This window comes from Boleophthalmus pectinirostris, unplaced genomic scaffold (assembly GCF_026225935.1).
Source record: "Boleophthalmus pectinirostris isolate CB_2022bp ecotype Guang Dong unplaced genomic scaffold, ASM2622593v1 HiC_scaffold_2823, whole genome shotgun sequence".
NCBI lineage: Eukaryota > Metazoa > Chordata > Actinopteri > Gobiiformes > Gobiidae > Boleophthalmus > Boleophthalmus pectinirostris.
Window position 1 is genome coordinate 1021502 of NW_026571288.1, and position 24825 is coordinate 1046326.

Below are 24825 nucleotides of genomic sequence, written 5' to 3' on the forward strand. Positions count from 1 at the left end.
CATAAAGCAAACATAAGCAAAGTAGAAGATGTGTCTTGCCCAAGGACACAATAATTGCAGGTACTGGTAAGCTATAACTAGTACATTTACACTTTTTAAAACAATTAAAAACAGACAGCTATTAATGTAAAAAATATAATTTCATTTTATTGATGAAAATAACTACTCCAGTAGCAACATTTTGTAGTGTTTGTTTTTGGGCCTGGTGAGCCAAGCAGTGCAACCTGCTTACACAGTAGAATTATGCAGAAGATCATTACAGTAACTTTGAAGAAGTGCGTGTTGACATGCTGGTTGCTGGTTGTTGTTGTTTTTTACTGTGATGGCAAAACTTCGTTCTGGTCTGGTCCTGCTCTGAATACATAAGGTAAGTGAGGAATAACTTTGGACCACTGCAGACTGTTTGCAATGAACTAGTTCTGACACGTAAGACCGTTAAAATCAGGTACAGCTCCTTTAATTCTCTCCACATGGTCCCCGCAGAGTTCAGTTGATGTCTTTCAGTTCTCCTTTGTTTGTTTATCTTTTTGCTCAGAGCTCATCTTTTCCTGGTTTGTCCATTCCAAAGAAGGAGGAGGGAAGCCCGTGGACGTCCCTGTGTCTCTTTACGAATGCCGTGAAGGAGGAGACACAATTCCCAATGAAATGATCCGCACGACCCAAAATGTACAAATCCAACTGAGCCGAATCAGGCTGCAGAGACACTACCTTCACCTGAGAAGAGACAGGGGAGAGTAGCTGAAATTGTACTCAAGTAAGAGAAACATTACTTCAAAATAATATTACTCAAATAGAAGTACAAAGTAGTGATCCAAGAACTCAAGTAAGAGCAACTTAAAGAGTAACTGTCTGGACGTGACATCTGTTTTATAATTTGAAGTTCATGTCATTTGAAGGATTAAACATTAACTAAAGCAAAAAATCTGACATTTTCAAAATGACAGACACAAATTAGACAAACTAAATAATATCTGAAGAGGTTTTTATCATTTTAGACTCACTCACAGTGGGAACCACAGCTTTTATTCAAGTAAGAGTACTGTTCAATAAAAAAAATACTCAAGAAGGAGTAAAAGTATGTTGCTAATAAAGTACTATGAATGACTGTCCTATTGATCACAGGCTTTTTGAATCCATATTGTATTTTTATTTCATTTTCAGACAATCTGAAAACATTTTGACAGTATCAGTACGAGTGTTCATGGTCCTGTTTAGGTGTTTTTCAAATGAATGTTTGGCTACTGGCTATATGAGAGAGACATGTTTAACAGCACAAATCAGTTCACCTGCTGTAGTTCCAACTAAGTCAGCTCTTTATTGTCAGATTAAGTTAAAACAAAGCATAGATTAAACTCTAACAGAGCAGTGCTTCCAGTTAGCTTCACATTCCCAGGGAATATTGATGGCATCAGAAGCCAAGTACCAGTATTCATTCCTATTTCAGGCAAAGCAAAAACATCTCCGTGGAGACAAACTATCAAAACGTGACAGTGCATCTTTAAACAGTCCTAGTTGAGTTTTTGCATTGATCACGTATGTTTGAGCCGTACCTTCCCTTTAAAGGTCTTCTCTATGTCGCGGCTGTGTGACTCTGAGTCTGTGGCGATGTAAATAGACCGTGCTCCGCTTTTCTTCACCCACAGTTTGAGCGCACGGCGGATCTCGCTCAGAGGAGGCAGACACATGGAGGCAGTGAGCGGCAGCGCCCTCTGCCTGTCATAACCCACACACTGAGGTGACGCCATGAAGTGTGGTCCTGTGTCTCCACTGTCCAGGAGCTTACACGCATTCTGCTGCAGGAGGGAAACACAGAGGAGACAATGTTAAATACACCGCTATATTGATACTCTGCAGTGACATCAAGCTGGGGGTGTTCTACATGTACGCCTATGACTGTAGTCACAGCTGCCCTGGGACAGACTGATGGACTGCACCACCAACGGCCACCACCATTCACTCACGCACACACACCTAAGGCAAGGCTTCAGAATGGGAACTGATCCTCCGATCTTTGGGTCAGGGGACCGCGCTCTCACCACTGAATCACTGTCACCTACTTTAGGATGTGTCTCCCACCTTTCCTCGTGTGCTCTGCGTATCTGGCTCGGGGTGCTCTGTCTAACCCTAATCCGCCAGTGGGAATAAACACCTGGTGGTGCTCGGAGTATATGCCATATAAATGTAAACATTCCAGGTCGTGCTACATTTAGGCTACATGTACGACAGCAAAATGAACTTCTTTGAATGTATTGTAGTAAATGTTATATATAAAATATGAGACATATTTTTTGGCACAACTGCCAATATTTTTTAATACCTGAAGTTAAATTAATGCTTTTTAAGGCCTTAATTTAACAGAATCCATTTAATGACTTTTAATGACTTTTAATACTTTTAATGCCCCGGGGAAACCCTGAACAAGGCAACAAAAACAATTCTTACCCAGTCTGAGCCTATCCTCAGGTGGATTCCCACATAAGGCCTGCTGAGATGTTTTTCAATGGTCCTCTCTCCCTCCTCCTCCATATTCTGGGACCACACCACAAATCTCTGCAGTCCTACATGCTCCTGGGACACTGGGAACTGAGCGGGAGCACCAGGGAGAGCCAGGACCGGGTGAGAGGAGGGAGGGAATCTGGATTAAAAAAAAGAAAAATACAATGTGCTGATTAAACATACTCATTTTTGTCAAAATCACCCAACCCTAGACCTTGATTCAGTTCTGGTTTAGTCCTGATTTTATCCATGAATCACTATTGGAGAATTAAAATCTCCAAAACTACAGCGTGACATTACCCACATGCCCAGAATGTCCAGAGGGAATACAAGGTTTGAAATACAAAAATGAAGTGGTTCGTACTTGTGGATCCACTGCTGCTGATGATAGGAGCTGAAGGAAATGCCTCCGAACAAAACCGATTCATCAAACTCCACCCCCACGTGATCCCAGAACGGACCGAAAGGATTCCCATCCTGGAACAAAGAAAACATGTGAAAATGAGTTTGGAGGCATTCAATGTGTACTCCCAGAAATATGGGAGGGCATCGGACACCTTCATGGGGCAGGTTTTCTTGTCTTTGCTCCTTTGGGCTGCGGTCTCGTAGCAGTAGGCCTTTCTTTTTCCCTGGGGCCAATGTTTTGGGGCCAGTTTCTGCATAAACTCCTCCAAACTGACGACGCGGTGATACTCCGACAGAGCCTCCAGACGAAAGAACTCACTGTAAGGAACATGCACCTGAAAAGTACCACAATAAAACTTTCAGTTAAAGCTGTGCGATTAATCATATTTTAAGACTGATCTTTTCAAGTTGCTGTATCAGATTTTTCCAGTCTAAAAAATGTGAAAAACAGAAACGGTTCATTTTAAAAAGTTTGCAGTGGTCCAAAGTTATGACCCCCTTTTAAGCATCTTAATTATTCACCATGATAATAATTCACCATATAAGCACTTTTCACAACTCAGATGGTAACGCTAACAACAACTTGCATGCAAATGCACACTTCCTGATTCTCTGACAATGAAAGACATTATAATTAGATGCAGACAGCACACAGGAGATTTAGTTTTACCTCAAGAGCTGCTTATACAATACACCCTTAATGGGCAAGACACATTTTACTCAAACATATGGGAAAAAATTATATATATATATTTTTTTTAAAAGCATAGGGGAAAAAAATAATCAGGTACAGGGCCTTTAATGCAGAGATGGTCTGGTTTGGAGCAGACAGAAGACTTTGGAGGAACAAATTAGACTGTTTTTATGTTAAAAGGAAAGTGGAAATATTTCCAAATTGTATAATTAAAAATAATAATACTGAACCCTACAGGGACACACAGGGCCATTTCAGGCAATTTCAGTCAAGTTTTACCACATTCATGATGGATTAAAAATTATTATCTAAAAAAAAAATCATCAATATGGCCAACCCCTTTTCCATCTCTATGTTATGTTTCAGTAGGTTTTAAAGTAAATATTCACCTTCACTGGCTATAACAGAAGCTGTGTACTGTTCACAACAGCTCAAACACTCACGTTGGTGTAGGGAGGCGTGTGGTGGCGGTAGACGATCCACGGAGGAACAGCTAAAGTTCGGTTCAACATTTTGGCAAAAGCCAGAGAGCCGAGGAAGTGGTCTGCCTGGTTCCCAAAGCGACCTGAGGAGAATACACCACAGAGACGGTGTTAAACAGGTACGTAACAAGTGTAAGAGCACATAGACTAGTATATACACACGGACCACCTACTGCACCACTGAGGATTACACACATATAACACACATGGGAATAGAAAAGAAAGTACCATTTAATGTGGAAAATCACATTCTATATACAAACTTCTTGGCAGCATCAATTCAATGCAGAGATTTGTACTGTGATATTTTCAAACAGCATTAAGTTAACACACCCTGTATCCGGATACAAATCATATTGCGTGAATGGAGACAAGTATAATAGGACTACAGGTATAATACTCCCTACAACTGTACCACAACTCACGCTTATGTAAGAGATAATACTCCCTACAACTGCCTCACAACTTACCTTTATGTAACAGATAATACTCCCTACAACTGTACAAGAACTCAGCCTTATGTAACAGATAATACTCCCTACAACTGTACAACAACTCAGCCTTATGTAACAGATAATACTCCCTACAACTGTACAACAGTCCACTCTTGTGTAACAGGTAATAGTCCCTACAACTGTACAACAACTCTCTATTGAAACAGATAATACTCCCTACAACTGCACAACAACTCACACTTATGTAACATATAATACTCCCTACATCTGTATCATCATCATTTCTTTATTGACTTATCATTCATTGATGGGGGGCTTTATTTTGGGGACACCAATAAGTAATGTTTTTTGGAAAGTATATTCATATTTCAACTAGAGCACTTTGTAACACTATTTCACACATCAGATTAGTAACTGACAGGTCTGTATCAATGGTCTACACAACAGCCAACACAAGTGATCTTCTTGGGCAGCTCATGTCAGTGTATGGGACTTTTAGGGCTGGGGATCATTAAGATGCCGCCGTTGACAATACGATACATACCTTGATACACAGGCTACAATACGATATCTTGATACAGTCCACTTTCAGTTCGACACAATATATTTCAAATCAATTCAATGCAGTTCAATAAAAAATAGTGGCTAAATCATGGCTGTGATACTAAAAGTCTTTGTTAAACCACTTCTTGTGCAAAGTTCATATGAAACTCAAACATTTTAATCATCAAAACAGTGAATATTGTAATAGAATTTAAGTCATTTATCTTTCATGTACATCTCAGTTTAACACTGACTCACAATAAGCCATATTTACGAAATGATCTTCCCTTGGCATACCATTGGCATACCATTATCTAAATTGTGGCATATTTCTGTCCAACTGCTGTCTTCTGGCCTTCATAGTCTCACCACACTTGCTTTATAACCCTCCTCCTTTGGAAGCAGAGTCAAGGGGCTTGAACACTCAAAAATCATTCTATGTTCACTTTTGAAATCACACTATGTAGTTTTTCAAGTCCCCCCGGCCAGTATTATAAAATAAATAAAATAAACTTCTCCTGCTCAAGACGTGCAGTTGGTCTCCAGCCTTTTACTTCCACCCTTTCTTGGACAAGCTGAAAACTTCTACAACAAATATGTCAAATGTGTTGCATAATCAATACATTCGTCTACAATATCGATACTGTGTCATCACATTAAACAACAGGATATATAGATATTTTGATATAATCTGCACACCCCTAGTGACTCTGCGTGTGTTTGTAGGTTTTATAATCGAGGACACATCGCAAAACAACAAGGAGCAAAACACTTATTGACCTGTTCAAACTTGATCTAGTGACTTCAGTCTTATGTGACTTTTCTGCTTGAGGGTTCACCACCATATGATCATCTCCACGGAGAGATTATGTCTTTGCACTCTGTGTTTCACAGAATTACAGTACAGCTTTAATCTTTTCTATTTATTCACTACAGATGTTTGACTGCTCAAAATCTCTTAGAAAAAGCATTCTAACAGTGAACAGGGTCGCCTCTCCACAGATCTGACCCGTCACTTGGCCTGATAGCATTACGTGCTCTACCTGAGATAAAGAAGTAGTAGAAAAGACTGTGAAACATTACAGGCAAAAACATCTCCATGGAAACAAGCAGGTGGCAGAACTCTTGAAAAACTACATGGTGCAGCTTTAACGTGTGTTCAATTGACCTGATCACTACTACAAGAACTTTACAGTCTTTTTTATAAACATTTGTTAATAATAAGTAGGTTATAATGCACCTAAAGCGTTATATTATTATAGAAATAACTTTTCTAAACTCACGCAAAACTTCAACTTGGTCCAATGACTCATTTTAAGATCTCACCATAAAGTGTAAAACGCAAATCCACATGCACACTGCAGCATATGCACGTTTAAAAACGCACGCGCTTTATATACAAATGAGTTCAGTTACATTTAGGAGAGAACTGTTTCATTACCACTCACAAAAACGCAAAATAAAAAGATTCGGGATCAGACTTACCCATGCACGGACAGTACAGCACGTAACCGCTCTCGTCCCATTCTAATCCCCGCACTAAAGTCCAATTAAAGTGGAAAATACTGCATAAAACTGTGATTTTAAGTGTGAGGGAATGAAACACGGGTCCACTGTCCGCCATTGTGGGTCCAACATCTCCCAGCATGCTTTGGGGGCGCATCTTTGGCTGTGCGCATATGGCTGTGCGTCGCCGTCTGTTGGAGCGGAGTGCGTAATGACAGACAGGAGCACAGGTTTAACTTTCATCATTTTATTAGTAGGCAGAGTATTAGAATTAAAGTATTTGTCACAGTGTTTTAGACACGTTCATTTGTTTAAATTTTGTTTATTTAAGTTCATTGTGTTTATTTCTCCTTAAATGGGGAAATCCTTGTTGATCCAAAGATAATATATCCCTGGCTATTTTCCCCTAAAGTGACTAGCTTCATATTATAAACTTTATTGTGTATTAAAGGTGCACTATGTGACCTTTCTGATGGCAAGTCAGCCATATGTTTGTCTCCATGGAGAGATTATTGCTTTGTCTAGAAAGTTCCACAGTATGGCATGTGACTGTAACTCTGCCTGGAGTTGTCAGGGGTAAAGGGGTAAGCTTTGAATACACCTTTTGTGATTGATTATTTTAATGCCATAACGTGAAAATTTCCATGCATTAAAATCAATGGAAAGAAGCAGGTGGTGATCCCTGCAGTACTTTATATCCATAAAATAAACTAAAATAAAAGCACATTTATATATTTGTAATTAAATACTAAATGCAATGTGAGTTTATGTGATTTTCTTTTCAATTTACAGTAATTGAAATAATTAGGACTAGGCTTGCTTGGATGCTCGCTTCTGCTATATATATATATATATATATATATATATATATATATATATATATATATATATATATATATATATATATATATATATATATAATATATATATATATATATATATATATATATATATATATATATATATAAAAAATAAATAAAAAATAAAAATGTGTTTCTCACCTTCCACGGTGGTTGGTCTCTCACCCTCATTCAGCTCGGGTCGTCTACCAGAGGCCTGGGAGCTTGAGAGTTCTGCGCAGTATCTTTGCTGTTCCCAGTACTGCACTTTTCTGGACTGAGATGTCCATTGTTTTTCCCGGTATCTGTTGAAGCCACTCTTCCAGTTTGGGGGTTACAGCCCCGAGTGTCCGATCACCACAGGCATCACTGATGCCTTTACTTTCCAGGCTCTCTCCAGCTCTTCCTTGAGCCCCTGGTATTTCTCTAGCTTCTCGTGTTCCTTTTTCCTGATATTACCATCGCTTGGTATTGCGATGTCAACCACAAGGCCCCGGCAGATGAGGTGCTCAGAGAATGTCTCAGACAGTGGGGTCCAGAGGAAGAGGTGCTGGAGGGACCATCATGGCAGGACAAACTGGAGGGCTGGTCTGAAGGACAGCACAGAGGCACTGATCCTGGCTGCTCAGGAGCAGGCACTGGGCACTCGAGTAATAGAGGCCCAGATCTACCACACCAGACAAGAGCCACGGTGTAGACTGTGCAAAGAGGCTCCTGAGACAGTCCAGCACATAACTGCAGGGTGTAAGATGCTGGCAGGGAAAGCATACATGGAGCGACATAACCAAGTTGCGGGCATAGTGTACAGAAACATCTGTGCAGAGTATGGGCTGGAGACCCCAGGATCAAGGTGGGAAACACCTCCAAAGGTTGTGGAGAATGACCAAGCCAAGATCCTGTGGGACTTCCAGATACAGACTGACAGAATGGTGATGGCGAACCAACCAGACATAGTGGTGGTGGATAAGAAACAGAGCAGAGCCATGGTGGTTGACATCGCAATATATATATATATATATATATATATATATATATATATATATATATATATATATATATATATATATATATATATATATATATATATATATATATATATATAAAACCTGGAACAGTCTGAACATGTGAGACAGACTCTTCTTTGACGCTGTTTAAATCCAGGCTCAAAACTTTTCTGTTTGACTGTGCATATAAATGAAATGTTTTCATTCCGCACTCTTCTCTTTAATTTATGTCTCTCTTTTTAAATTTTAATCTTTATGATTATTTATGTTTTGATTTGTTTTTATTATGATTTTAATGTATTTCTTATTCTGTAAAGCACTTTGAATTACTTTGTGTATGAATTGTGCTGTACAAATAAACTTGCTTTGCCTTGCCTTGCCTATTTAAATTTTTGTTCTGTCTTGTCCACGCATGGGATAGAGAGAAACGTAATTTTGATTTCTTTGTATGTCTAGTTCATGTGAAGAAATTGACAATAAACTAAACTTTGAACTTTAACTTTCTGTTTCTATGGAATCATACAGGTGACATAATGTTTGACATGACTGTATGGTACTACACTTGTAAATGGATATAGCCAATCCGCCAGTCACTACTGTCTGAAGCGGAGATGTGGATTTAAGTACTTGTCTGCACTAAAGGAAAGCAGTGAGAGGTTTGTCCATGTGCAACCCACGGGGACTATTTCATGTCTCACCTGGAGTCAATGCAAACAGGCTGTGATCAGTGAGATGCAGTGCACACTTATCACACAAACATGCACGAATAACTCCAAATATAACTTCAGAGGGTTAATAGGAAGGAGGAACAGCTATAACATGATTAAAACTTCTGAAAATGTCGATTTGGAACAATAGGTGTTCTTTAGAAAAAAACATTTCTGCTCTCTCTGTGATTGCTGATGTCACACACATTTTTGGTTTAGTCTTAAAATATTCTTATTTCTTTTTAACTGCATTTGTTTGTTGTTATCAACCGCTCTACATGATCCTGTTTTTTTTTTATTTCCCTATTTTATCCTTAAATAATTTTCTATTCCCTAATATAAACTTGATGAAAATTTGCCCCTGTAACGTCAAGCCTCGATGAGCTTCATTTGACTGGATCGAACTCCGTCAGTCCACTTTCTACAGTCTCTGAGAGTACCTTTAACTTTTAGATGTTCCTATTTCTCCATACCAGTATATTCAAAACACATTTAGTTCATTTTGTCTTAAATGTCTCATGATGATTTGTCTTAAATGTCTACATTACCCTGTTTTTTTTTATTTCCCTATTTTATCCATAAATCATTTTCTGTTCCCTAATATTAACTTGACTAAAATTTGCCCCATAACGACAAGCCTCGATGAGCTTCATTTGACTGGAGCGAACTCCCTCAGTCCACTTTCTACAGTCTCTGAGAGCAGTGTTGGGGAGTAACAGATTACATGTACCAGAGTTATGTAATCAGAGTACAAATGATGAGTAACTGTATTCAGTTACAGTTACTGTTTAAGTGAGTGGTAATTAGATTACAGTTACTTTGTTGAAATAAATGGATTACACACCGGTATTTTCCTGTTTTCACTTTTTTTTTTTTTTTTTTTGGTAATTCCACTCATTGCCAGACACTAAACCAGGTCTAAACCTGGTCTAAAACCAGGTCTAAACCAGGTCTAAACTAGATCTAAACCAAGACTAAACCAAGACTAAGCCTGGACTAAACCAGGACTAAACCAAGACTAAACCAGGACTAAAACCAGGTTTAAGCTATGTCTCAAACAAGATTTAACAGGACTAAGCCATGCATAGACCGTGTCTCCTCGTCTTCTATCAATAATATTTTTAATTTGGTTCAGTAACGTCTGGGCTTTTTATTTTCTTTTATCAGAGAAAACATCTTATGTGAAGATTTCCTCATCTTTGCTTTTCAACAGCAAATCAAGTAATCCAAAGTATTCAGATTACGTTACTCACCTTAAGTAACTTGATGGATTCCGTTACAAACTACATTTTGGGGTGTGTAATCTGTAATCTGTAATCTGTAGGGGAATACATTTTAAGAGTAAACTTCCCAACACTGTCTGAGAGTACCTTTAACTTTTAGATATTCTTATTTCTCCATACCAGTATATTCAAAACACATTTAGTTCATTTTGTCTCAGTTCACTTTATGTTGGTTTGGTTTGACTCTGTTGTGGTACAGTGGAGTATTTTTGCTCATCCTGTGTTTTTCCTGTTTAGGTTTGTGTATTTAAATAGACTCGACTTAAACTTGATCAGATGAGTTGTGTGATGATGATGATGATATTGGTGTGTGTTTGCGGCTGCGCGGAGGAGGAAGCCGCACTCCGCCTCCTGGAGCTGTAATCCTCCGCATCCTCCGGAGCAGCGGAGCTCGTCCAAACCGACGCGGCTTTTGTGTCGCGTCTTTGGCTCCGACAGCTGCAGCGCGCCGCTCAAACAACCGCCGGGGCTCCTTTTGTCACAGATGACAGCGGAGATAACAAAGAGAGAGAGAAAAAGAGCCACAACTCACACAGAAGGGAGGAGAGGAGGAGGAGGCCAGGGGGAGGGAGAGAGAGATGAAGAAGAGGAGAGGAAAAGAGTGACAGAGTTGAAGAGAGAGATGGGAGAGTGTGGGGGTATAAGGAAGGAGAGGGAGGGATAGACAAAAATAGCAAGAGAGACATTCAAAGTTGACTTCCTTCAGGTGAAAATGTGTTCTCTCCACATCTCACTCATGTCTGCTGACACCTCTTCTTCTTCTTCAGTCTGTTCTTCTGTTTTCATGTTTTGTTTCATTCTGCAACATTCAAATCCATCCCTTTACACAAAAAAGATCTCCACACCACCACCTGAACCCGCTGCAGCTTTTCTGAAACTGTACTAAAGCCACATATGGAACTTTCTGGAAGTGGCACGTCACCTGCATGATTCCATGGAAATAGAGTTGGATAAGTTTTATGCCACACTATGGAATATTTTTGCCAAAGGAACAGCTTTTCCATGTAAACAAGCAGGAGCAACATAAGAGTCAGGTTTATGGAGATGCAAGCCCACTCAAAAAACCAAAAAAAAAAAAAAAATAATACTCCCTACAACTGTACAAGAGCTCAGCCTTATGTAACAGATAATACTCCCTACAACTGTACAACTCATCTTTATGTAACACATAATACTCCCGACAACTCACCCTTATGTAACAGATAATACTCCCTACAACTGTACAACTCACCTTTATATAATAGATAATACTCCCTACAACTGTACAACAACTCACCATTATGTAACACATAACCCTGTGTCCTGTCAATCATCATATATATATTTTATTTTTCTGTTTTATTTTTACGTGTACATTTAAATGTATATAATTATGTCACCTTTGACACCTGTCTCTTGTATTATGACCACTGATATTTTTGCTCTTTGTTATTATATAATATTGTGATGTGTGAGCTCCTGTGTCCAAATCATTTTCATGTGGATCAGTAAAGTTTGTCTAAGTTGAAGTCCATTTCCAGAACGTGTGGGTCGAGTGTTGACCTCCAGGGGGCGCTGGTGCAAAACTCTCAATTAATTCATTCAGTTTGGAAAAAAATCATCCAAGAACTTTTCAACCATTTGACGAGGAACAACAATTCATATGTATAAAACATACACTTTGGAATTGCCTATTGTTGCTTCGCACTGACATTACACTGGGGGGTCTACATTTATGTGTATGGCTGAATGTTCAGCAGTTACTGTGGAGACACAATGCATACGTAGCAAACACTCATAAAAGTTTGTAAGATCGTCGTCACATTTTCAGGAGCCTGTGATCAATATGACAATTCATGATCCTGTTTAAGAGAGGAGATAGTGTAATGACCTGTTGTAATTCCAGCTAAATCAGTTCTTTCTGTTCAGACTGTGTCAAAAAAAAACCCTCAGGTCTTACTTGAGTGATAGAGCTTCAGACAGAGCAGTGCCTACAGTTAGATTCACCCCCAGGGAAAGCTGGTGACATCAGATTGATGACCTTTGGCCTATCACACAGACCATATCTTTAGTGTTATAATGTAGTGTAGAAATCCAAACCCATGTATAAAAGGTAAATGAATGAAAAGCAGAGACAGAGTCGGAGAGGGTGAACGGCTGCTTTCTCTTTAATCACAGAAACATATGACAGTCTCGTCCAATCATATTCGAGCCTGCGTCTTTGGATCGACCAATGTCCTGCAGTCATTCACAAGTACGCAGACGCTAGAGAGGAAAGCTAACGGCCAGAAACCACAACACTGCTCCCACTTCTCCTTTACACACATGGATTCAGAATCTGCACAGACAGAACAGCGTGGAGCTCCCAAGACCTTCTGTGAGTGTGTCTGAGAAAGCAGGAGGCAAGGACACAGGCTGTACAGGTACACAGACTGTAAAGGTACACACAGACTGTAAAGGTACACACAGACTGTAAAGGTACACAGACTGTAAAGGTACACACAGACTGTAAAGGTACACACAGACTGTAAAGGTACACAGACTGTAAAGGTACACAGACTGTAAAGGTACACACAGACTGTAAAGGTACACAGGAGTACACAGACTGGAATGCAAAACGTTTAAGCTAAACATATCTGAACTATGCGAGGAGTACCAGTTTGCACTAAAAGCATTGAAGAAAAGACACTGCACAAATAATGTCTACATCTGTGAAAAAATGACTTGAGGATTTTGATTTTAAAATGTCGTGTTTGTTCAGATGAATTCATGTCTGGTTTGGGCTGATTGTGGCTAAGACTGTGGTTGTTCTGTGACTAAAATTTGGTAGTAAAACGCATCTAGAAGAGATTTGAATCATTTAAAAATATGTTTTAGATCTTTTTTACATCTCATCTTAAAAATTAGAATTTGAAATCCTGTTCAAGTGGCCCATCATTTTGCTTTGGGATATAACAAAAATATGACATTAAATCTAAACTGTGGCCTCTGCTTTAAGAAAATCATCATTCTGACATTTCCAAACACCAAAAACTAGACCAAAATTCATCAATCAAATTCAAAAACTAAAATAAGAAACCAAGGATTAATCCAAGAATAGACCAGGACTAAACCAAGTCTAAACCAGGTCTGAATCAGGACTTGACAAAAGCTAAAGATGAATAAACCAGGGACTAAATCACGACTGAACCCGGACTGAACTAGGACTAAACCAGGGACTAAATCAGAACTAAACCAGGACTAAAACAAATCTAAACCAGGTCTAAACCAGGACTAAACCAGGAGTAAACCAGGTCTAAAACAGGACTAAAACAGGTCTAAAACAGGACTAAACCAGGACTAAGCCAGAACTAAAACAGGGTCTAAACCAGAGACTAAACTAGGTCTGAATCATGAATTAACAAAGACTACACCAAGAGTAAACCAGGGAAAACTGTGAAAACAAATCTTGATTCTGTCCTCTACATAAAAAAATAAAAATAAAAAAAATGTTATGGGATTTGGATATTTCCAAACACCAAAAATGTCAGATTCAAATTTCAAACCTAGACATGAGATCCAAAAAATTTGACAAATTTCAAGTCATTTTAAGTACAAATTTAGACATTTGTTTTTGCAGTGAAAAGACAAAGGGATGAAAATATTAAAATTAAAGTTCAGTTTTTTTTTCTCAGGCAAATTCAAAACATAATTCCCTTAAAATAAATGAGCGATTTCTGCACCTGCCAGAGGAAAGATCAGGGTAAGTGCGTAAGTCTGGCAGGTGCAGCGAGGTATCGGAGCCACAGCCAGGGGGCGCTACACAGAGCCACAGGGCCGCCATGCTCAGAGGTCAAAGGTCATGTGACAGGGTCATGTTCAGAGGTCAGGAGTCATGTGACAGGAGCCGAGCCTCACCAATGGACAACACAGACTGACTGGCACAAATGTGGTTATGGCAAATACAAGTGCACTTCTCCAGCTCTTAGACCAGGTCTAAACCAGGTCTAAACCAGGACTAAACCAGGACTAAACCAGGACTAAACCAGGTCTAAACCAGGACTAAACCAGGACTAAACCAGGTCTAAACCAGGTCTAAACCAGGACTAAACCAGGACTAAACCAGGACTAAACCAGGTCTAAACCAGGTCTAAACCAGGACTAAACCAGGACTAAACCAGGTCTAAACCAGGACTAAACCAGGACTAAACCAGGTCTAAACCACTAAACCAGGACTAAACCAGGTCTAAACCAGGACTAAACCAGGACTAAACCAGGTCTAAACCAGGACTAAACCAGGACTAAAACCAGGTCTAAACCAGGACTAAACCAGGACTAAACCAGGTCTAAACCAGGACTAAACCAGGACTAAACCAGGTCTAAACCAGGACTAAACCAGGACTAAACCAGGTATAAACCAGGTCTAAACCAGGACTAAAAAAGGTCTAAACCAGGACTAAACCAGGTCTAAACCAGGTCTAAAAACGGTCTAAATCAGGTCTAAACCAGGCCTAAACCAGGACTAAACCAGGTATAAACCAGGTCTAAACCAGGACTAAACCAGGTCTAAACCAGGTCTAAAAACGGTCTAAATCAGGTCTAAACCAGGCCTAAACCAGGTCTAAACCAGCATGAAAACAGGAACTAAACCAGGACTAAACCAAGTCTAAACTAGAATTAAATCAGGATGAAAACAGGGACTAATCCAGGACTAAACCAGAACTAAACTTGGACTAAGACAGGTGTAAACCAGGACTAAACCAGGACTAAACCAGGTTTGAGGCAGGACTAAACCTGGACTACATCAGGGTGAAAACAGGACTAGACCAGGACTAAATCATAACTTATCCAAGACTAATCAAGAGACTAAAGCAGGACTAAACCAGGTCTGAATCAGGATTTAACTAAAACTAAACCAGGACTAATCTGAGGACTAAACCCGGGACTTAACAAAGACTAAACCAGACAATAAAATATGTCTGAATCAGGACTAAACTGGGACTAAACCAGGATTAAAACTGGTCTAATTAGATGAATCAGTGTGTTCAATTCTAAGTACTTTCGTTTTAGGAGACCCCCCTCTCCCCAGATGCCTCCTGTCCTCATTCCATCTAAAGTTTTACAACTAATAAAGCAATGAGGTAAAATTATAGCGATTTTATTTCGTTTGTATCAGCCAAAATGAATTGTCATTATTGTGTGTGTTTATGTAACGTTAGCATACTGTGCACATGCTCCTCTGTTAGCCACATGTAGCCCTGTTAGCCTGTTAGCATTAGCAACTGGCTGCGAAAAAAAACAAAAACAAAAAAATCATGATATAAATTTAGGAGGAGAGAGAATACCGCCTCCTCCAGGAAAAACGGGATAGTTTTAAAAGGAGAATATTAGTGAAGGAAGTTTATCAAAAATACTGTTATTCCAAAGAAGCAAATACACAAAGTCGATAAAGTTCTACACATCAAACTAATGGCACGTTCATATACAGGATCAAAATACAAAACTTAAACAGCTGAAAACTTTAAAGAAAATACTCTTGTTGAAAGTGCTATAGAATTCAGATTAGCTCACAGAAACCCAGGGAGGACAAACTGGAACATGCCAACAGCTTCGAGAGAGCGCGGCCGAACACCTCCACCCGCACGTTCTCCAACGTTTTTATTCATTTTTACTCCATTTTGTTACACTTTTTAACCAGTTGTGGCTTTAGTTCACTATGACATGTTCTTTACTCTTATTAGAATTCCGAAGATAGCACATTTAAACTAGGGCGACCAGAATTTCAAAATAAAAAACTGGAATATCTTTAGTTTTTTTGGTTGTTGGCAGTGTTGTTGGGGAGTAACAGATTACATGTACTGGAGTTACGTAATCAGAGTACAAATTATGAGTAACTGTATTCAGTTACAGTTTCTGTTTCAGTGAGTGGTAACTGGATTACAGTTACTTTGTTGAAATAAATGGATTACATGGCGGTATTTTCCTGTTTTCACATTTTGGGCTATATCCCTTTTTCCATTCATTGCCGGACACTAAACCAGGGCTAAATCAGGACTGAACCAGGACTGAAACCAGGTCTAAACTAGATCTAAATCAGGTCTAAACCAGGACTAAACCAGGACTAAAACCAGGTCTAAAACCAGGACTAAAACCAGGTCTAAACCAGGACTAAAACCAGGACTAAAACCAGGTCTAAACTAGATCTAAACCAGGACTAAAACAGGATTTAACAGGACTAAACTCTGCCGTGTGGACCGTGTCTCCTTGTCTTCTAGCAATATTTTTAATTTGGTTATGTAAAGTCTGGGCTTTTAATTTTCTTTTAGCAGATAAAACATCTTATGTAAAGATGTCCGAGTCTTTGCTTCTCTACAGCAAATCAAGTAATCCAAAGTATTCAGATTACATTACTCACTTGAAGAAATTTAATGGATTATGTTACAAACTACATTTTGGGGTATGTAATCTGTAATCTGTAAGGGAATACATTTTAAAAGTAACCTTCCTAACACTGGTTGTTGGTAATAATAAAATTGTGAATGGAGTGCGTAATTAAGGAAAATTGTTAAGCAGACACCATTCATGACTAACACGAGCCAGTATAGTCACATTTTCTTTGTGTTTTGGTCGTTTTTAAGCAGCTTTTCTGTTTTTTAAGCCTTGGAAGGAATCAAATTGGGACATTTCTTGTATAAAACTGTGACAAATCACTAGTTTTGGATTAATCTGCTGGGACAGAGGACGCAGATCTTAAAACTGGGACTGTCCCGGGTAAATCAGGATGTCTGGTCACCTTAATTTAAACCCCAATACATGGCGATACCTCCTGATGTGTAATGGGACTTGGTTTTGGTTTCTCCAAACTGGAATATTTCATTTAGTTGTGTGTGTGTCTGGTTTAAGGTCCAATATTACGCAAAATTTACTCCCGTGAGCTTTAAACCATGTTATAATGTTGTTACCTCCTCAGAAGTTCTCAATAAAACATACATCTCCAAAGCTCAAAATGCCCTATTCCACCTTGTGATGTCATGAAAGCGTAGTTTTCAAGTTAACAGCTCCTTTTACCTTTTGTTCAGTAGAGACTGGCAATTCCACAGTGAAATCACCGAAATGATTCTAGTGAAGGTGTGTGGGGTTTAAAAACATACAGGAGCACTTCCTACAACAACTACTACAACATGACATCACAAGGTGGAATACAGCGTTTTGTGTTTCACAGAAGTACTCAGCCTAAATCTGCAGAGTTGTGAAGGAAACCAAACACAACTCCAGGTCTGTTTGTGATGAGGAAACAAAAATTATAACAAAGATGAGAAAATAGTGTAATACGGGTTCTTTAAGATTAGGCATAAGTCTGTAATGATTAAGTTCAGGAGGGTTTGAGCAGGTCTTTAGAGTAAAGCTATGATAACGTTTGTAAAAATACTTTGAAAAGAGGATGCAGGTATGTCACGTGAGGGTCCCCTGGGTGGAGGTCTGCAGCCAGAGCCCTCTCAACAGCTTCTATTTTTATCATTTTATATTTTAAGGACTCATTTTGAAGAATAAAGAAAACTATAAATGCTCGATTTGATTGCTACAAATTAGGCTTAAGCCTCAGAGATTACCTTTTTTTAAAAGATTCTAAAAATTTCAAATCTTGTCTTTTTTCCTTTTAATATTTTGTGATTCCAAAAAACCAAAAGTACAGACAAAAAAATTTAGGATCAACTAAATATTGATCAAAAATGACCATTATTCAACTAATGGTGTTCCAGGGGTCGACTAGTCAAATGTCATTATAGTGATTTAACCTCACTTCTGTTAAACTTGGGGTTTGATTGACACATTGGGGCAGTAAATACTAGTGTTGTCATGATACTAATACTACAACTTGATTTGGATATGAAGGGATGGGCTCGATACTCGATTCTGATTTTTATACCATAATGATAATACATAATAATACATTTTAGACAATATAATGTAACTTTCTACACTAAATCTATATTACCATATCCATACTAGTCTTGATAAAGCTTCTATGAGATTAGTTGGCCTGGTTCAAATGAGCATCTAGTTTCGATCCTAGTTTTGGTATCGATGAGTATCTTTTTTGACAACCCTAGCAAATACTGCAGATAATATACTGGATATGATTTGGTTATTAAACAAGGGCTAACACAATAAAATGTTGTAATAAATCACATTAAAAGAAGCTATTGTGCAAAAGTATAGTTTCTTCTCCCCAGGTTTTGGTAAGAAAAAAATAAAAATAAAAATGAGGTGATGTGTTGTGTTGTTTCTGAGGTCCTGTTTTTTTTACAAACAGAAAATAATAATATCATAATATGACATAAACAAAACAAAGACTTTAGGCACCTCTGAGCGCCGTCTTTTCCGACCCTTTTCCTTGACACTAAAGCAGCTGAGAGAGCGCACTGCCAAAACAACGTCTACAAGAACTGAAACAACTCCAGTTTACAATGTGAGCTTGAGTCATCTGGACTAGTTCAGATGTATTCACTCATGAAGCTGGCATATTCCTCTCATTTTGAGGTAGGCTGTTTCGGAGCGTACATTTCAGTATACTTTTTGATTTTGTAGATTTTTTTTTTTAATGACTGAAGGTCAACTATATTTAAATACCCACTGGGACATCTCATTAGGAGCCATCTCCAGATCTCGGGTTTCTCTTGGTCAGGACTATCTTAACTGGAGGATTTGACCTGTGGTGCATGTTTGAGCTTACGGGGAAAACTGGAGTGTCTGGGCGAAACCCACCCAGACACAGGTTGAACATGCTCAACACAGAAAGCGCCAGGCGGCCAGGGAATCAAACCCAGGACCTTCTTGCTGTGAGGTGAGAGTGCTGTCCACTCAGCCACCACTTACTTATTTCAACAGTCATTTCCTGAACACAATATTCCTCATTTGGGTCAGTTCATTCTGTTGAATAGAGTGTGAAGAATCCCTCAGTTGTCCAGGTAGAATCAATGGCGAGGAGAAAATTCAGTTTGTCGACTGGACGAAAGTTAGTTTGGTTGAAGAAGTTTCGCAGCTCATCCAAGCTGCTTCTTCAGTTCTAGAGAATCCTTCTCTAAACAGAAATGGAGGCCTCAGACACCATCTATCTCCAATTTACAACTCCATCCAATTTACAACTCCAATTTACAACCCCACACCCTGTACAGCAGATATGTCCAAACTATGGCTCATGGGCCAAATGCGGCCCTCAGACACATTTTTCTTGGCCCTCAGGCTTCCAACTTTTTATTGCAAGTTTTTTGAAAATCTACCTTGATCAAGCCAATATTTAATATTTACTGTGTGGTTTTAAGGATCTTAGCATCAATAAAGACTGACGAAACATGCACATATTTCAATTATTCACTGTATTGAGCATCAGTCTACGGCCCTTGATCAGTCCTCTGCTTCTTCTGTGTTTAGATATGTGACCCTTGATGAAACAAGTTTGGACCCCTGCAGTACAGGTCAATAGGACTAACTAACTAACTGAAACTATAAACAAGCAGGTATGTTAGTTTCAGAGTAGTTAGTCAGCTCCTCCCTGCAGACAGATATAAGGAAGTGTCCACCAGGGTCTGACCAGAACTGAAGAAGCATCTTGGATGAGCTGCAAAATGTCTTCAAACAAACTTTTTCTCTGCGCCAAAGCTGAATAGACTGAAATGGATTTTTTCAGCTTGCAATAAGCCTACACTGAAAACTGTCTTAGAAATACTTCTGTAGGTTCTATCGTTTCTTGCTTTAAGCTTAATTTCTTGCCAGTGGAGTGATGAAATGTTGATTTTGGAACCTAATGGGGTTATGCAGTCCCCAAAACAAATTAGTTTATTGGGGGAAATGCATCTTATCACGTTGAAACAACTGAGTTCACATTGTGAACTGAAGTCATCAAAACTCATGTAGATGTTTCTTTTTTACAGTGCGAGGAAGAAACACTGTCCAACATGGAAGAATGACAAATTGAAATGTTCTAGTGGTCTACAGTTGGTATCTGTTAGCAACCGTAGCAAAAAGCAGCAATTATTTCATTAAATCTTATGTGCTAGGTTTAATTTTTCACTTTTTTTTTTGTTTTTTATCGTAAATGTTGACGTGGACATGTGTTAGTTGAGGTTTCGGTTAGCTTTGGGCTCAGGTACTGAAAAGGCTGCTGGTGAAAAGTTCATAAACAGTCCATAAAAGTCCAATAGGATACACTTTCTATCCTTTTACATGATTTCCTATGACGCTAACTCTCCTAGCTCACATGCTAACTGATTATTAGCTGCTAACAGCCCTATATAGCTTTCCCATCCACAGTTTTGATTCCGCTAAGCTAACAAAAGAAGGTACAAAGACTGGATATGACACAAAAAGCTTAAGGAAAAGCTAATAATACTTCATCCATCATTTGAAAAAAAAAAAAAAGCAAGATACAATTGTAAACCTGCCATACATAAAAAAAAATATCAGCTATACCTACAAAATACACTTTTTACTGAGATAAAAGCAATTATAATATTCAATTTTGAGATAGTTCGTACACTGCAATAACATTCTTAACACAACTATTGCTTGTTTGCTTCGCGTTTCACATCTGTCAGGGTTTAGCATGACCAGAGCGCTCGATATTTGTGAAAAGTCTAAGGTTTTTATGGAGTTTAATGGAGATTTACAGTATTTGAGCAGCCGCGAAAACAGCTGCGATAAAAGATTCTCTCGTGAAGTTTGAGAGGAGCTAAAATGTCTCTAGTTCAGACCATTTTAAGGCCTGAGAATAAGGAAAACCTCACTAAACCAAAATATTGATCTTGCGTTCCGCTGGGTGGCACAGTTACCATGGCGACACACATTAGGAAACATTACCACAAATAATTTTAAATGGTTGGATAAAATAAAAATCTTAGAACTCGGATTGTGTTGTTACAAGTTTTTTTCACGTTCATTTGAAACTTTCTATCTTTGTCGCATTCTAATGATTCACTGCGATGAGTTTAGAAGTGCTTTTCAATACATTTCAGAGTTAAACCACCTCAAATGAGTCTGTACTTCATCCTGTTTTCGGAGTTTGTCACATGTTTGACAGAGATTGATTGTAGACGCGGTGAGACGAGGGCTCACGCTGTGACCGAGGTCCCAAAATATCAGACACTGCAGGTATCTATTGCAGCTCGTCTTCGGTCATACGACGGTTCGGAGTTTAATCTTCATCTCTGTCTCACTGTCCCAGGTTTTCGTAGCCTCGGAATACAGAACGCACACTTCTCAAATACTTTACGAAGATGTGAGTGTGGTCATCGGTCATCTCCCAGAGTTCAGATGGGTGTGATTGACAGACACGTATGAACCATCTGCATCAAAACAAATCTGGCTGCTTATGAGAAAAATAAAAGAACATGGTGGATTTACTGAAAGTCGCTTTTTTTCATGGTTTGGGTGGTCCTGTGACTTATACTTCAGTGTGACATATATATTATAATTTTCAGGCTGACAGCTACGAGAGCCTCTAGGCTTGTGTATCAGTTTTCTGCATGTGTCTCTTGCAGAAAAAGCCTCTGTCCTGCTGCAAGTAGTGAAACAGGCAGCAGAAAATGGTAATCGAGCAGCAGAAAGCAAGTTTGAAATGAGAGAGAAACTTGTAAGGGACTGGTGAAAGGCGGGGATGGAGAACACAGCTTCACGGAAACCAGGAGTGTGCACCATGCAACTTTCCGGGAAGTCACTGGATGACAAAGCCTGGACTTCAGTGACCAACGAAGTTGTGCGGAGTTGCTCAGAAGTGACACCGAGGATGAAGAATTCAACGGATTTAGTGATTTGGAGTGAGATGGAGAGTTTGGTAAACTTGTTCTGTTCTGTTGTTTATGTTATAGTTATCTGAAGAACTGTTCATATATGACGTTAACAGTCTGTTGTTCTTTATTATATTGTTATTATTGCTATAACTTGCCTTTCAAGATGAAATGTTGGTTCCTGGTCCCTGATTTTATAAAAAAAAATAATTTCTCCCAAAAGTGTGACTTACAGTCTGATGAGACTTATGGTTTTTTTCTTCTTCATTATGCATTTTTTGCTAGTGCGACTTATACTCCGGAGTGACTTATAGTCCGAAAAATACGGTATGCAGAATCACTGAGGAAAGTACTAAACTCTGTTCATCTGAGGTGAGGGAAATGTCATTTTGTTCAAAATTATGGTGACCAATGAGCTCCTTTTTTTCACATGTGTCAGTGAAATAAACTAATCTGATTGGACGATCATGTTTGGCTCTGGCTCACAACACGGCGGAGGGAGACTAGACTGATCTCAATCTGTTTAAAAATATAGAGAATTAACAGTCAGGACATGCCAGGCATTTCTGAGCTACAACCAAAGATTAAGAGTGCTTCATACAGAGCAGTGCCTCCAGTGTTGCCATGGTAATGTGCCATCCAGTGAAGACTGCATGACTGCCTCTGAAACCTACCAATGAGAGCAGGTTTTACTAAAGAAAAGTACTAAAAAGATGAAGTGCCTTTGCTAAAAAAAGTGCTTCTCTTGAGGAAAAGTAAAAAACCAGCATGAACATTTTCAATCTTCGGACCTGTGGACAAACGCCGCAGCATACATCGAGACTTTAGAGGGCGCCAGATTCACTCTATGAGCAAAAAGTGGCGACAAAATCAGGGACATTTTTGGGTTTGTTTTGAAGAGCACTTTTTAAAGGCAGTGGCTGTGCAAGCATTAGCCTTTAGCCACAGAGAGGACAAGCTTTAGGATTCAAACGCTGTCCACCTCTGTTCCCTAATCTTAGTTTTAGAGAACATAAAATGAGGCACGTTCTATCATATTTTTACATTTGGAAAAGGAAAAAAATTAAACAAAATATCCACTTCAAACTATATTTTCTGGGTCACAACAAAACGATAATCTGCACTAAAATTACCTTTGATTTTTTTGTTATATTATTACTTTAGAAGGTTTGCAGTACCACGCCTTTAGGCCTACTGATGCTGCTCTATGCGACTAAATAACGCGGGGTAAACAGGAGGTAATAAAGGGTTAATATGTCGTTATACTCATTATATTCGTAGGATAGACAAAGCCAAGCCAGTCACTGGAAGGCCTGGTGGAAGCGCGGCAGAGTGGTGGAGCTGATCCCAGAGCTGAAAACCGGGGGCAGTGTGAGTGTGCTGGGCTCCTGAGGTTGCGGTTGCACGGAGGTAACAGCGGCGTGAGGATCGGCCGCGTGCAGAGACGAGGAAGAGGACGAGGAAGAGGAGGGGCCTGTGGTGTAGCCCATCACCAGCCCGCCCGAGCTCATGGGGGCGCTGTAGGGAGGCAAGTTGAGAGGCAGGAAGCCCAGCAGGTGGGAGAAGTCCATGTTAGCAGCACACAGAGACTCTGCGATTACCGCAGGGCTCTTGGACAGGAGGGGGTCGAGCTCTTCGCTCATCCCAGACGACGCCTCCTCCTTCGGGGGCTCCGCAGCAGCGTGAGGCTCCGGCAGGGGGCCCAGCCCACTCTGCAGATCCATCAGGAAGCTCTCCATCTCCACCTTCAGCGGCTTGTCCAGCAGATATGAGGTAGATCCCAGAGGGTACTTGGGCGCGGGGGGCTGGGGAGGCTGGGGCTGGTGGTGTGGGGGTGCCGGGGAGGAGTGGTGGTGGTGATGGTGGTGATGATGGTGGTGGTGGTGATGGGAGTGTGGGTGCAGGGGCCCTGGCTCATGGCAGCCCATGCCCATGGACATAAGGGGAGGGTGGGCCACGGCCGGGCCGGACATGGCCTGGATGTGGGGGTTGTACATGCCCATAGAGAAGGGTGCGGCGCTGGGGAAGGGCTTCCCCATCAGAGGGTCTTTGTTCGGGCCCATGGCGCACATCATGGGGCTGAGCTCTTCCTTCACGGCACAAGGGGGCGACGCTGAGGCCAGCAGGCCTAGCATGTCCGGTGGTTCGCTCTTGATCTTTAGCAGCTCTTGAGAGTGACTCTTCTTCACGTGTCGGGTCAGGTGGTCTTTGCGGCCAAAGCGTTGAGCGCAGTACTGACACAGGAAGTCCTTGCGGCCTGTGTGCACCACCATGTGGCGGCGCACGTCCTTGCGTGTGTAGAAGCGGCGGTCGCAGTGGTCACATGGGTGCTTCTTCTCCTTGGCTCCTCCAGAGGACTTCCCCGAGTGGCTCTTTAGATGCTCCAGTAGCACAGGCGTGCTCTCATAGCTCTGCAGACACACTTTACACGTCAGGTCTCCGGAGGTGGCAGAGTGCATGGCCACGTGCCGCTTGTAGCCTAGCTTGGTGTTGTAGTGCTTTCCACACTCCTCACACTTAAAGGCTTCTTTGTTTGGGTCATGGGTCTGCAGGTGGTTCTTCAAGTGGTCTTTACGGTGGAACATCTTTTCACAGAACGTGCACTGATGGGACTTCTGTGGGGAGTGTGTGGCCATATGCCTGAGGAGGAACAGATAAGTGCATTAGACA

General features: G+C 40.1%; 2 protein-coding genes across 3 annotated transcripts in view; both read right to left on the bottom strand.

Annotated features, from left to right (window-relative positions):
• Positions 1 to 121: 121 nt before the first annotated feature.
• On the bottom strand, positions 122 to 6753 carry pofut1 (protein O-fucosyltransferase 1). Its single transcript, XM_020930052.2, has 7 exons — positions 6561 to 6753; positions 4039 to 4160; positions 3054 to 3236; positions 2861 to 2973; positions 2443 to 2635; positions 1551 to 1793; positions 122 to 714 (listed from the first exon to the last, which is right to left on the bottom strand). The coding sequence occupies exons 1-7, from the start codon at positions 6736 to 6738 to the stop codon at positions 532 to 534; spliced, it is 1215 nt and encodes a 404-aa protein (XP_020785711.1). The 5' UTR covers positions 6739 to 6753; the 3' UTR covers positions 122 to 531.
• A 7962-nt stretch (positions 6754 to 14715) lies between these two features.
• Positions 14716 to 24825, bottom strand: part of plagl2 (pleiomorphic adenoma gene-like 2) — a 69601-nt gene continuing 59491 nt past the window's right edge. For both annotated transcript variants that reach the window (XM_055159839.1, XM_055159838.1), the window contains one exon: positions 14716 to 24795. In XM_055159839.1, the coding sequence (XP_055015814.1) occupies positions 23457 to 24795 (1339 nt within the window). In that variant the 3' untranslated portion in view covers positions 14716 to 23456. The remainder of the gene's footprint in view (positions 24796 to 24825) is intronic.